This window comes from Elephas maximus, chromosome 26, assembly GCF_024166365.1.
Source record: "Elephas maximus indicus isolate mEleMax1 chromosome 26, mEleMax1 primary haplotype, whole genome shotgun sequence".
Classification (NCBI taxonomy): Eukaryota; Metazoa; Chordata; class Mammalia; order Proboscidea; family Elephantidae; genus Elephas; species Elephas maximus.
Genome location: NC_064844.1, coordinates 6,419,444 through 6,432,898, shown reverse-complemented (window position 1 = coordinate 6,432,898; position 13,455 = coordinate 6,419,444). Strand labels below are relative to the sequence as shown.

Genomic DNA, 13,455 nt, shown 5'->3' with positions numbered 1-13,455 from the left:
GGTCCACCCAGAGGTGCCTTGGAAGAAAGGCCTCGTGATCTACTTCTGAAAAATCAGGCATTGAAAACCCTGTGGAGCACAGCTCTACTCTGACACACACGGGATCACCATGAGTTGGAGCCGACTGCATGACAACTGTTTTTTTTCCAAGTATAGTAAGGTCTATGCAATTGGTCCTTACGTCTCAGTCTCTCTCTACACGTCAGCAGTGCTTTGCCTAGGACAGCTACTTCTGCTTCTCCAGAGTTAAAGATGACAATCAGCCGCCTTTACAGAGAGTAAATCAGAATTAGGCCAAAACCCATGTAATTTCAACCTGGCTGTGTGACAGGAGCCCTGGTGGCTCAAGGGTTAAGAGCTCAGCTACAAATCAAAAGGTCGGCGGTTCGAATCCGCCAGACACTCCTTGGAAACTCTATGGGGCGGTTCTACTCAGTCCTATAGGGTCACTATGAGTCGGAAGCAACTCGACGGCATTGGGTTTTTCGGGAGGCGGGGGAGGGTGGGTATGACAGCAGCAGTGACAGCTGGTCACAGAAGCCAGCAAGGCTGGGCCACATGGTGAACACTTTGAGGAAGAGGCTTAGAAAGGGGAGGGATTGCCTATTGATGCTGAAATTTGGAATAAGACCGGTGGAAGAAAGCCCTAACCTAAGTCATAAGACCTACATTCTAGGTACCGCTCCTGCTGAATAAATTACAACCTTGAGCAAGTCTTAAAGATAAGTGGGTTTGACAAGGTATCATCTGAGCTCTGGAATCTTACTAGAAAGAAAGGTATGGAATAGGAAAGAGTTTATGTTTGGAGGGGAAGGAGATTGCAAGCCATCAAAGAAACTACGGAAGAGACAGATGGGGTAGCTGGAGGGACGTTACTACCCCTTTGGAGAGAGCTTGATAAATAAGAGGTCTCTTCTAGTCAGTGCCAGGAAATAACTCCGTCCAGTCAGAGTACCTGGAAGTGTCAGAGCCCAGGCCTAGGGCGTTAGAATGCTGAGATGATGGGAACGACTAGGTCAGTCCTCATTCCCGAGGCTTACTGAGTCAGAATATATGCATTTCCCTGGAAGTGTGTTTGGAAGTGTGGGAAACAATGACTGGCCTTTTTTCCACCAGTGAAACGAAGCAAAAAGGCTTTCAGTTTAACACGAGTAATCATGCATAATTTAAAAAGAGGGAATTGTGGAAAAAAAATTTATTTTGAATTATAATTAAAAAATATATAGCTAAATTGGATTATTTCTCATGTCCTCGATGTTTCCACATTGTGAAGACCTGTTTTTGGGTACCTGTTGCCATTGAGTTGATTCCGACTCATAGCGACCCTATAGGACAGAGTAGAACTGCCCCACAGGGTTTCCAGGGGGCTCCTGGTGGATTTGAACTGCCGACCTTTTGTTTGGCAGCCATAGCACTTAGCCACTATGCCACCAGGGTTTTATTATAACCTTACGGGACGTGGATGTACATGCAGTTGGACGTTGCCCAAACGGACGTTATGTGGCATGTGACTATGTATTTGGAGGTGGGTGCAGAGGGTCAGGGCCTATGTATAAATATTTCAGAGAGATCCCCGTTTCCTCTACAACCCCCTATGGAGTTGTAGGCGGGACCCCTGCCTTCTTGTTTAAGAGCGAAAAATCTGCTGGAAGACTTGCAGGCTTAAAAAAAAAAAAAAAAAACCGTTAGGATTCCCAGCTCTGACTTGAGAGCTGTGTCCATATGTAGAAAAATCACAAGATTGCTTAAAAATGGAATCATTTAACTCAAGGGGTAATTGATCTGGACTCCTAGGTAATCATGTTGACATGTTGACAGGATGCAAGGAATAGACTCAGCAGTCCCGCCATGTTGCAGCTGGTTGTTTATTCTCTTCCCCTGTGATTCCCTCAGCCAGGCCTGCTTTCTCTTCTTCAGTTTCTGTGCGCTTTCGCCCTTTAAAACCCCGCCCTGACTCTACTCACACAAGAGTTTGTGTTTTGTTCCTTGATCTCTTGGTGAACCTTTTTTTTGATAACTACAGCACTGCAAATTTAGTCAACTCTTTGAGAAACACTTGTTTCAGCAGCAAGGTTACCTGGTTGTCAGAGGCACAGATGAGTAAGTGCCGTTGAAACTGGATGTAAGAAAAAAATTGGCTGTACACCACTTTTCTGGCATTATCTTAAGTCTTTTTGTTTCCTTATTTCCTAGTTGATTTATTAAGAAAAAAAAAAATCAAAGTCATTCTTGTTCTGATAACTGATTCTTCTCCCCAGACACAAAAATTATGTTGGCTGTTATTGGTTACATTAAGAAAAAAAACCTCCAGAGATTGGGTGATCCTCTAAAAGAATATTTATTCATTTTTTTATTTAAAAATATGATACATCAAAGTGAAGCAGTTTCATTTTAAACAAATAAGAAGACATAAAAGCTTTTCATGGAGTTGGGAGGGAAGGTCATTTGGTTTACTTCACTGTCACTCTGGATGCCAGGAGTAAGTTTTCTTCCTCTGTAAGCATTGAGTACAAAGATGAGAGGTTTTAGTTTCTAGGTAGTAAAGTGTTAGGATTTTAATGTTATCCAGAAATTAAAACTTTCTCAGTGAAAAAAAACCTTCTCTGCATTTTGCTCTACATCCTGTAGAAGTCTTGAATTTAGGGGATGCTGTAAGCGTTTGGCTGCTAACCAAAAGCTCGGCAGCTTGAATCCAGTCACTCCTTGGAAACCTTATGGGGCAGTTCTACTCTGTCCTATAGGGTCGCTATGGAATCGATTCGAGGGCAACGGGTGGATTACATTTACTGAATTTGCTTCTTCAGTCCAGTGCCAATGTGGCTGAGAAACAATTTGTTCTCTCACCTCCTTTTCATAGATTTCTCAGTACAATAATTTTGTAGTGATAATTTATTCATTTTGGAGAATTTTTGTTTACTATTTTTTTTAATATACATAATGATAAGTTTCATACAAAATTTAAAACATCCTACAGAAATCAGCATGTTATACAATAATGCCTCATTACTATGTAATGAACAGCCACCTTTAGGTTAGATGGATTAAAAAATAAAAGCCAGCACAAATATGGTAGATCCTCATTTTTCTAAAGAAATATATCTTTATTGACTTTTTTCATTTTCTTACAAAGCAGTTAAAAAACTTGACCTTGCATGCTATTCAATGTCACGATGGCTGCCTCCTTAGGAGACTGGAGTGGCTGTAGTAGAAGTCTTCGTAAGCACCACAAAAGATCACCATTGCTTGGTCCCACTTTTACAGGAAAGGATCCAAGTTTCACCAGATAATGTATGCTTAGCTCTCTTGAATCAGACCAGTTTAGTGGATTAATGTTTAATTTACATACAGTAATAAAGACAAACTGAATCTTTACAGACTAAATGCCCACTTTATACCATGGTGTAATTGTTTGACTTACGGGTGAGTGTACAGAATATAGCTGTAAATGTACTAGATATGTCTATAAATAAAATAGTGCTTTAAGGTAACATTATTCTTTGGCTGATTTAAATGCCTGTGGTGGACTCTTATAAAAAGACTAAAATGCAAATGGCCCCACGATTATCGTCAACCGTAACACTGAGCTTGTGCGGAAAGTTCCTATACTGTTCACTGTCAGCATCTCCAGGTCCACAATGTATTCTCTGGGTCCTGATAGAGGCTTCACTAGCACAAGCATTGCACTTACAGGACTTGTTTGCTAGAAAAGAAAAAGAAAAAATAAAGGGAGATCATTTTTCTGAATTTGAGTTTCTATTATTTGTGAGTATACCTCCTGTAAGATTTAGGGGAAGAACTTTGGAGCCTTGGTGGCTCAGTGGTTAAGAACTCGGTTGCTAACCAATAAGTTAGCTGTTTGAATCCACCAGCCGCTCCTTGGAAACCCTGTGGGGCAGCTCTACTCAGTCCTGTAGAGTCGCTGTGAGTCAGAAGAGCTACTCCTTAATCCCTTTTTGATCCCAACAAGTCCCCTTATCCCTTGGCCACCCATAGTCATCAGCTCCAAGTTACAAGGACTGACTTTTCTGGGGAGTTCTTTGTTTTTCATTCCTCCCTTTCTTGTAGCATCTCTCTAGAGTTCAAGCCAGAATCTGGTAATTTTTGAAATGGCGAACAAAGTTGTCATTTTTCTACTCCTTAACACTGCATTCGCTTACATTTAGTAAAGTTGTCATTTTTCTACTCCTTAACACTGCATTCGCTTACATTTAGTAAAGTTGTCATTTTTCTACTCCTTAACACTGCATTCGCTTACATTTAGTAACCGAAGAGAAATGTAAATGGTTAACTGCAGCAGAGTGTGGCAAATGCTAGGATCTACAGGGACACACAGAGCATGCGTGAAGACACGTAAAAGTGCATACACACAGGGAAAAGAGGTGGCACTGAAGGAAGGCTTTGAATGCCCAAGGAGAGTCACCCAGGATAAAGAGAAGCTCTGCAAAGTAGCATTTTCAGGAGACCTGGATGTGGTTTCATTTTATTGAAGAGTGTGATGGATGCTGGGGGAGTGGAGAGGGATGAGGCTGGAGGGCGGGTAAGTGGATGTGTGAGTGTGGATGCAAGATAAAGAGGGCAGGGAGAGAGACATGGGTTAGGATCCTGCAGTCATTAGAATCGGTGGCCATTAAACCTGGGAGAGAATGCATATGTGACAAGGCTACCCTTCTGGGAGAGGCTGACATTTATGGAGTGGGCAGAGGAGAAACTGTTGAAGGAGATAGAAGAAACAGATGGTTAAGTGGAGAACAGTTGAGTGGTCATTCATGTCAGGGGAGGCTGAGGATGACTGGGAATTCAATATGCCCTCTGGATTGAGCAGTATGCGTGTGGTTGGTGGCTTTTTTCAAGAATAACTTCAGTAGAGTAGTGGGAACAGAAAACTGAAGTGGCACTATGAAGTGAGGAAGCAGAGGCTGTGATTACAGACTCTTTAAAAGCATTCCTATGAAAGGAGGGGAGAGGGACGGCCATATCTAGAAGGAGAAACTGAATTATGTAGGGATAGAGGGAAGTCTGACAGAACAAGATTCCAGAGGAGATGGAATGAAGAATACAGGTGGTGGGTTGGCCTTGATTGGCAGAAGTGAAACCCTGTTTTTGGGAACTAGAGGAAGGGGAAAAGAAGGGGACACATGGATTTTAGCCTGTAGTGGAGTGGGATGAGAAGTTCAGGTAATTCTTGCCTGTTGGGCTCAGTGGTATCAGAAGAGTAAGAGGTGAGGTCACCTACTGAACATGAAAGCTGTAGGGACTTAAAGGGTGTCCCTGGATGATGCAAATGGTTAACACACTCAGCCACTAACCAAAAGGTTGGTGGTTCGAGTCCACAGAGACACCTCAAAAGAAAGGCCTGGTGACCTACTTCTGAAAAACCAACCATTAAAAACCCTGTGGAGCAAAGTTCTACTCGGCCACCCTTGGGGCTGCCATGAGTCGGAATGGACTCGACGGCAAATGGTTTTAGGAACTTAAAGAGAATGGGGAGCTTTGGGATCAGGGACTGAGGAGAATGAGAGAAGTGAGAAAGAGAAACAGGATTATGGAGCATACTGAGGACTCGTCTGAGTTGGAGACCAAGATTTGATAGTGTTACCATCTGTGTTGTCAAGCTGGGTATGAAAGTAGATATGGATTTTGGGATTGATGCAGAGTTTCTGGGCAGGGAGTTGAGGGGGTGGTGACAGAGCAATTCATGTGTCCACCAAGCTGACAGACTGGAATACAATGGAGGGGTCAGGGGACTAATATCACTTTGAGGTGAAGAGCAGATCGCGTGGGAGCGAGGGCAGGGGTTTGATGGCAGAGTGGCATGGAGCTGGCGGTCATGGGAGTGAGATGACCAGGGAATCTGCAGACCAAGGTACCGGGTGATACTGAGCGTGCCCAGATTATGTTACGGAAAGGAACACTCTTTTTAATCTAGCCCCACCTTATCCCAGTCCCTCTTCTCTTCTGAGTGACTCATCCACTTCCTACGCACTCTCCCTGGTTGATCTCACCCATGTCCATGGCTTCAGTCATCATGTAATTATTCCCAGTGACTTGAAATATCTCTGTTTTGTGTTCCAAGCCTACATATCCAGCTGTGTGTTGCCCTCGGGGGGACCAGGACCCCACATGTCCAAACTGAACGACTCATCTTCCCCTCAATGTGAGCTCTCAAGACAGAGACTTGGGGTTATCCTTGTTGCCTCCTCCTCCTTTGTCCCGCTTAGCAAATGGAACACCAAGTCCTGTTCTTCCTACATCTTCATACACATGTCCACTTTGTTTTGACCCACTGCTGCCCCCTAGTCTCCCATCTCTTTAACACCTCACTGCTCTCCCCGGTGCCATTCTTGCCCAGCTCCAATCCAGGCTCTACAGTGTGGCCAGGCACCTTTTTTTTTTTTTTTTTTCCAGTTTTGAAAGTACTTTTGAATTTTATTCTTCCACATTTCACGTCAAGGACTGTCATGGATTGAATTGTGTCCCCCCCAAAATATGTGCCAACTTGGTTAGGCCATGATTCCCAGTATTGTGTGTTTGTTCTCCATTTTGTGATTGTAATCTTATGTTGAGAGGATTAGGGTGGGATTGTAACACCATCCTTACTCAGATCACCTCCCTGATCCAGTGTAAAGGGAGTCTCCCTGGGGTGTGGCCTGTACCACCTTTTATCTCTCAAGAGATAAAATGAAAGAGAAGCAAGCAGAGAGTTGGGGACCTCCTACCACCAAGAAAGCAGCACCAGGAGCAGAGCATGTCCTTTGGACCTGAGGTCTCTGTGCCTGAGAAGTTCCCCGACCAGGGGAAGATTGAGGACAATGACCTTCCTCCAGAACCAACAGAGAGAGAAAGCCTTCCCCTGGAGCCGACGCCCTGAATTTGGACTTGTAACCTACTAGACTGTGAGAAAATAAATTTCACTTTGTTAAAGCCACCCACTTGTGGTGTTTCTGTTATAGCAGTGCTAGAAAACTAAGACAAGGACTCATCTAACTTTTCATCTGTTTTCATTCCACCATCTGTCAGCAGTAATTAAGGCCTAGTTATTACTTAAACTCACAAAAGGATTATCTTATATGATAGAAGGGTAAACGGGGCTTTTGTTTTTGTTCATTGTTTTTTCCTGTTAGATATTAGCTAGTATTCACTCTTCTTCTTCTTTTTTTTTTTGGCCAGACATGTTTTTAACATGAAATCCGACAGTGATTCTTCAGCTTAAACCCTTAACGTGGCCTGTAAGGCCTTGGGTGACCTAGCCCCTGCCAGCTTTCCAAGCTCCTACCAAGCCACTCTCCTTCTAGCTCTTCGAGTTCCAGTCTAACCACAGTGCTTTTTCGTTATTTCTTTAGCAGACTTTATTTTTTTAGAGCAGGAGCCTGGGCGGTGCAAGTGGTTTGTGACCGGCTGCTAACTGAAAGGCTGGCAATCTGAACCCACCAAGTGGTGCTGCACAAGTAAAGCCTGGTGAACTGTTTCTGTAAAGATTACACTCAAGAAAACCGCACGGAGCTGCTTCAGCTCTGTGACACTTGTGGTTGCCGTGAGTCAAGGGCTGACTTGACAGCAGCTGACAACAATAACCAACAACAACAGAGTTTTAGAGCAGTTTTAGGTCACAGAGAAATTGCGCAGAAAGTACGAAGAGTTCTTATTTATGTTCTGCACCCTACACTTTGTGTCTCATTCCTGCTAGACTGCGTTTTATTCCTTCCACCCTTCCCCTGAAATACTACTTCCTCCAGGAGATTCCCCAACCACTCTGCTCTTGGTTAGGTCCCCTCGTTATACACTCATGAGCAACTTGCAGCTTTGTTGTAATGCTCAGCATACTTGTGAGCTCTCACTCTGTGTCTGGACTCTAGGCTCCACTGGGCAGGGCTTGGCTTGGGTTTATTCCCTGCTGTTTCTCTAGGACCTTGCACGGTGCTTGAGCTCTTATAGGCAGTAGTTGTGGGTACCAGTGATACCTTGCAGGTAATAGTGGATTGAATTAATCCATCCATTTAGAAATGTTTTCTGAGCACCTGCTATGTGCACGGTCTGTTCTACCTGCTGAGGAGGGAGTAGCGAACAGATAGGCAGAGGGTCTGCTGTCATGGTGCCTACATTCTAGCGGTGACAGAGACAAATGAATAGCATGGCAGGTGGTCACGGGGTGATGAACAAAAGCAAGGGGTGGTCAAGGGGATAGAGAATGGAGGTGGGGGTGCTGGTCTACCTTCAATTTCATGTAGTACTTCTTTACAATATGTCCCCTGTCATGGATTGAATTATGTCCCCAGAACTATGTGTGTCAATTTGGCTAGGCCATGATTCCCAGTATTGTGTAATTGTCTACCATTTTGTGACCTGTTATGATTTTCCTATGTGTTGTAAATCCTACCTCTGTGATGCTGGTGAGATGGGATTAGCGGCAGTTATGTTAATGAGGAAGGGCTCAATCTACAAGATGGGATTGTGTCTTGAGCCAATCTCTTTTGAGATAGAAAAGAGAGAAATGAGCAGAGAGACAGGGGGACCTCATACCACCAAGAAATAAAAGCCAGGAGAATAACGCATCCTTTGGACCCAGAGTCCCTGCATTGAGAAGCTCCTCGACCACGGAAGATTAATGACAAGGACCTTCCCCCAGAACAGATAGTGAGAGAAAGCCCTCCCCTTGAGCTGGCACCCTGATTCGAACTTCTAGCCTCCTAGACTCAGAGAGAATAAATTTCTGTTTGTTAAAGCCATTCACTTGTGGTATTTCTGCTGTGGCAGCACTAGATAACTAAGACATCCCCTTTTACGTCTTCTCCCAAAGGGAATAGAAATATAAACTCTATATTCCGTGTATCCTTTCAAGGACCAGGTCAAGTCTCCTGACCATCAAGAAACCTTGTATTTCAGCTATTATGAATTCACTGATGTCTTTGAACCACAGAAGTAAGCACACAATTGTGCCCTTTTTTCGTACATGTTAACTTCTGCCTCCCAGTAACATTTGAAGCTCCCTGAAATCAAGAACTGTGCATTTTGTCCCTCACAGCATCTAGCATGGAGTTGAGCACACAGTAGGTGCTTAAGTAAGGCCTGCTGGTTGATTCTTATATATTAAATGCCCTTTGTACAAGTGGAGGAACCCTGGTGGTACAGTGGTTAGGAACTATGGCTGCTAACCAAAAGGTCAGCAGTTCGAATCCACCAGCTGCTTCTTGGAAATCCTATGGGGCAGTTCTCCTCTGTCCTACCAGGTTGTAGAATCGACTGAATGGCAACTGGTTTGTCTTTTTTCGTTTTGGTACAAGTGGAATTTCAGCTAAGAAACTTTGCAGGATTTGATCTACCTACTTTTGAAATTATGTGATATGAAATAGTCTTGAATGTCTATTTTTGTTGTTTTGAATAGTTTCTTTTGTTTAAAATAATTTAAAATTATTTAACTCTGGAATTATCAAAATTGGCAATGTTTTATTTCATTAATGAGAAAAGAGTTCTAGTTTTTTATTTGGGAAAACACTGTCAGCATTTATATTTGACAATATCAGGTTGAGAAATGCACTGACAGGAATTATAAACAACTTTCCAAGTGCCACGTTTATTGCGCAGAAAAAAAGGCACTGAAACTTTGTTTAACTGTTTATTGATTCTGCTAGGAAATTTTATTTTCCTGAGTTATGGCTCAGAGTTCATAGTGGAAAATTATTTTTAGAAAAGATTTTGAGATGAATCTATTTAATTGTCATGGAGTTACAAATGTTATTTGGGCTAGAATTATTAAATTGGCATATTATGAACTGTGTGAAATTCAATTAAAAGAAATTTCTTATATATCTGGTATATTTTAAAGTTAAAACATCCAATGTTAAAGTTTATTCTTTCCTAATAGAAAAAAGAATATCAATAGATTGTATTTTGGGTTGGGTTTTTCTCTTCAGAAGTTGGTCAGGAGAAATTAATCATTTCTAATTTACTGGGAAAGAAACAGAGAGCCACATAACTCTGTAGCTGGAAGGGAACTTGATATCTCAAAGACAACGATAAACGTGTAAACATTTACAATCTATAAACTTTACAAAAAAAAAAAAAATCCAAAACCAAACTCGTTGCCCTCAACCACAAGCATGAATTTTCCGATTCAGTTTTCATACTCTCACGATGAAATACTGACTTTAAAATATGGAGAAGAATGAAGGGTGCCCAAAGGAGCTTTGAGAAAATTGTAGGTGGAAGAATAAGATCCTTAGCATTAAACAGTTACCTCCATAAACTGCTTGGTGGGGTGCCCTCATTTTCATATGAAGTCATGAGCTGTATTTAAAATATGTCAGAATTTTAACCTAAAATGAACTTGCTGAGATATTGCAGGGGGAACTGGAAGGCTGAGGACCTGGAGTCAGGGAGATCAGCTAGGAAGCCTCTGGAAGGGATTGGGGAGGTAAAGAGACCCAGTACAAAGAAGCGTGGGGAAGCCAGACAACCCAAGAGATGAAGTAAGGAAAGAAAGACATGGGCGACTTCAGAGAAGGGTGTGATACAGGCAATGAGAGCAAAGGCAGAGGCTGGAAGTTTGCTAGAACGCTCCGGCCCCTGACACACACGATACGTGAGGTGGGTGGGGGCGCTTCTCAGAAACAGGGGGGTTTTAGTTTTGGCGCAAACGTGAACCATCTTGTCAGTGTAATAATAAGGAATTAAGGATTTCTGAAAAGCTGTCCAGGAATTCTTGTTTCTACAATTAAATAGCTGCCGCTGATTTGCGGCTGCTATCTGGGGTCGCTATGAGTCAGAATCGACTCGACAGCACTGGGTTCACTGGGTTATTTGGGGTGTGTGTGTGTGTGTGTGTGTGTAAGCGCGTGTGACCAACAGGTCAGCACATGACTCCATCGGAGTCTGCAGGTTGGTATCTGAGTGACTCTAAGGAAGCTAACAGAAACCCTGGTGGTGTAGTGGTTAAGAGCTATGGCTGCTAACCAAAAGAATGGCAGTTCGAATCCACCAGGCACTGCTTAGAAACTATGGGGCAGTTCTACTCTGTCCTATAGGGTCGCTGTGAGTCGGAATAGACTCAGTGGCAACGGATTTGGTTTAAGGAAGCTAATAGCATCCCTGAGTCTTACTTTCTTCCCCTGTAAAAAATGGAGATAAATATTAGTATCTGTTTGACAGTGTTACCGAGAAAATTATATGGGACCCCGCACACAGAAAGGCGTTACACAAAGCCTGCATATATAAAAACTCTTTAAATGTTAGCTTCCCTTCCATGGGAATACTTAAAAAAAAAAAAAAAGATATTTCCACCCTTCTCAACAGCCAAGGCTGCCTTCAGGATACTTACTCTTAGGTAGAACTCTCCATTTTCATTTCCAGATTTAATCCGAAAAGTATTGATAGTGTTGGCGTAAATAGTTGTGGCCTGAATCTGGAAGATGTCCGAAGGCACTGACCTATCAGATCGGATGCTCATGTATTTGTAGACTATGGACTGGGGGAGCTCTCGGCACACGGCGCTGGAGACCGGGCAGACACATCGGCTGTAGAGAGAAACGTAAACATTCACCAGCTTGGCTTGGTAAAGACCAGGAGATTCTCACTTTCAAAAGTTCTGATTTTTCTTACTTCTCCGATGTTAGAACGTAGGGGTCTTGACAAGGATTTCGTGGGTAACAACGGAAGCCGCCGTGATAATTCCAACACATTTCATCCTCCCGGCATTCGTTTGTGGTCTCGCATTCGTTTATATCTGTAGAGATGTAAGGTCAAAGAGTTTCCTGACCTAGGGAGATTGTACAAGTGCCATACTCTGGTTTTCCAGGATGGAGGTGTGTGAACTCTGGTGTGTGTTTAATCTGCTTTTACACACGAGACTGAGTAGGACCCGAGTCCATCACACTGAATTCAGGACAGGTGAAGCGGAGCCACTTTAGACTGATGAATATGCATCGTTCAGTTATATTTTATTGCGCATGCATTGTTCATGTGTTGAATGCCAGCCAAATGCCAGCCAAATGCCAGCCGTTGACCCTGCTTATGTAGAAGTACAGACACCCAGTTCCTGCCCTCAGAGAGATGACAGTTTAGTGGGGACTTTAGGGTCGCTTGAGTCCAAACAGACTCTGTGGCAGGAGGCTTTTGGCTTTTATAGATATGGCACGTGTCCCTGGGTGATGCAAATGGTTAACGGGCTTGGCAGCTAATCAAAAGGTCAGAGGTTCAAGTCCACCCAGAAGTGCCTTGGAAGACGGGCCTGGTGAGGTACTTTGGAAAAATCGTCCGCTGACAACTCTACGGAGCACAGTTCTACTGTGACACACATGGGGTTGCCATGAGTCAGAATCGACTTGACGGCAACTGGCTTGTTTTCTTGGTTATAGATATGGCCACAGTTAGTTATAAAATAAAGTGTAATTAAATAAGAGATAGATGAATGCCTTGGAAGATTGGAAGCAGACTTGATTAATTCTACCTGGGGGATTAGGGAAGGCTGAAGGAAGGAGGAAGCATCGCAACTTAACCTCAAAGGGTGATTCTGTGGGGTTTTCACGGCTGTGGCGGGGAGGGCCTTACGGGCTGAGAAAGCAGCAAGCAGAAGTATTGAGAGGGCAGTTTACCATCTGGCTCAGGAGCTTGAAAGAGAGGTGCGGGCTAGGAATGTGGCCCTAGTACGCCTCAGCATGCAGGTGGGAGCTGCCACTCTGGGAGTGGATTACACATCCTTCCAGGTTAGTACAGAACCAGACGTGAAGCTATGGAGAGTTCCACCTCCCAGAGCAGAGCCACGTGAGAACTGGGCGGAAGAAGGGGAGCTGAGAAAGGCGCTGTTGGTGGAGGGAGGCAGCCAAGGAGAAGGCAGTGCTGAGGGAGCCGGAGGGGCGGAGAGTCGGGGAAGCAGACACACTGGGATAGACCAGGTTGGACAAGGACGGACTTTGGATTTGGTAATTAGGAACCCCCGGAACAGTTGCATTAGAAATGCATTACAATTAAAACACCAAAAATCGGTATCAATATCCATGTCCATGACCAGTTGCTGGCAATTTTATTCTGACTCATGGCAATCCCATGTGTGTCAGAGTGAAACTTTGCTCCATAGGGTTTCCCAAATGGCTGACTTTTCAGAAGCAAATTGCCAGGCTTTCTTCAGAGGTGTCTCTGGGGGGAATGGAACCTCTAACCTTTGGATTAGCAGCCGAGTGCGTTAACTGTACCCCCTGGGGGACCCCATCTACATCCATATCTATGTCTACATCCCTTTACATTCAAATAAAATAGTGATTTTTATTTTATCCAGTAAAAGCCTTTTCAAAATCATGACTTCCCACAGTTGGATATTTTCATCTACACATTCAATAACTTACTGAATTCTGCTACAAGCCAGTCAAGATCATGGGCCTGGGTTATGATCTCTTTCTTTTCCCTGAATTCTCATACCTCTGTGTTCCTCTTCTAGGCCCTGTTGTTTTCTGCTTTGCTTTATTGAAA

General features: G+C 43.5%; 1 protein-coding gene across 2 annotated transcripts in view; it reads right to left on the bottom strand.

The window, feature by feature from the left end:
• Positions 1-2,322: 2,322 nt before the first annotated feature.
• EFEMP1 (EGF containing fibulin extracellular matrix protein 1) overlaps positions 2,323-13,455 on the bottom strand; it is a 71,516-nt gene continuing 60,383 nt past the window's right edge. For both annotated transcript variants that reach the window (XM_049870358.1, XM_049870357.1), the window contains exons 9-11: positions 11,593-11,716; positions 11,312-11,507; positions 2,323-3,700 (exon numbers count right to left, since the gene is read on the bottom strand). In XM_049870358.1, coding sequence (XP_049726315.1) covers positions 3,539-3,700; positions 11,312-11,507; positions 11,593-11,716 — 482 coding nt within the window. In that variant the 3' untranslated portion in view covers positions 2,323-3,538. The remainder of the gene's footprint in view (positions 3,701-11,311; positions 11,508-11,592; positions 11,717-13,455) is intronic.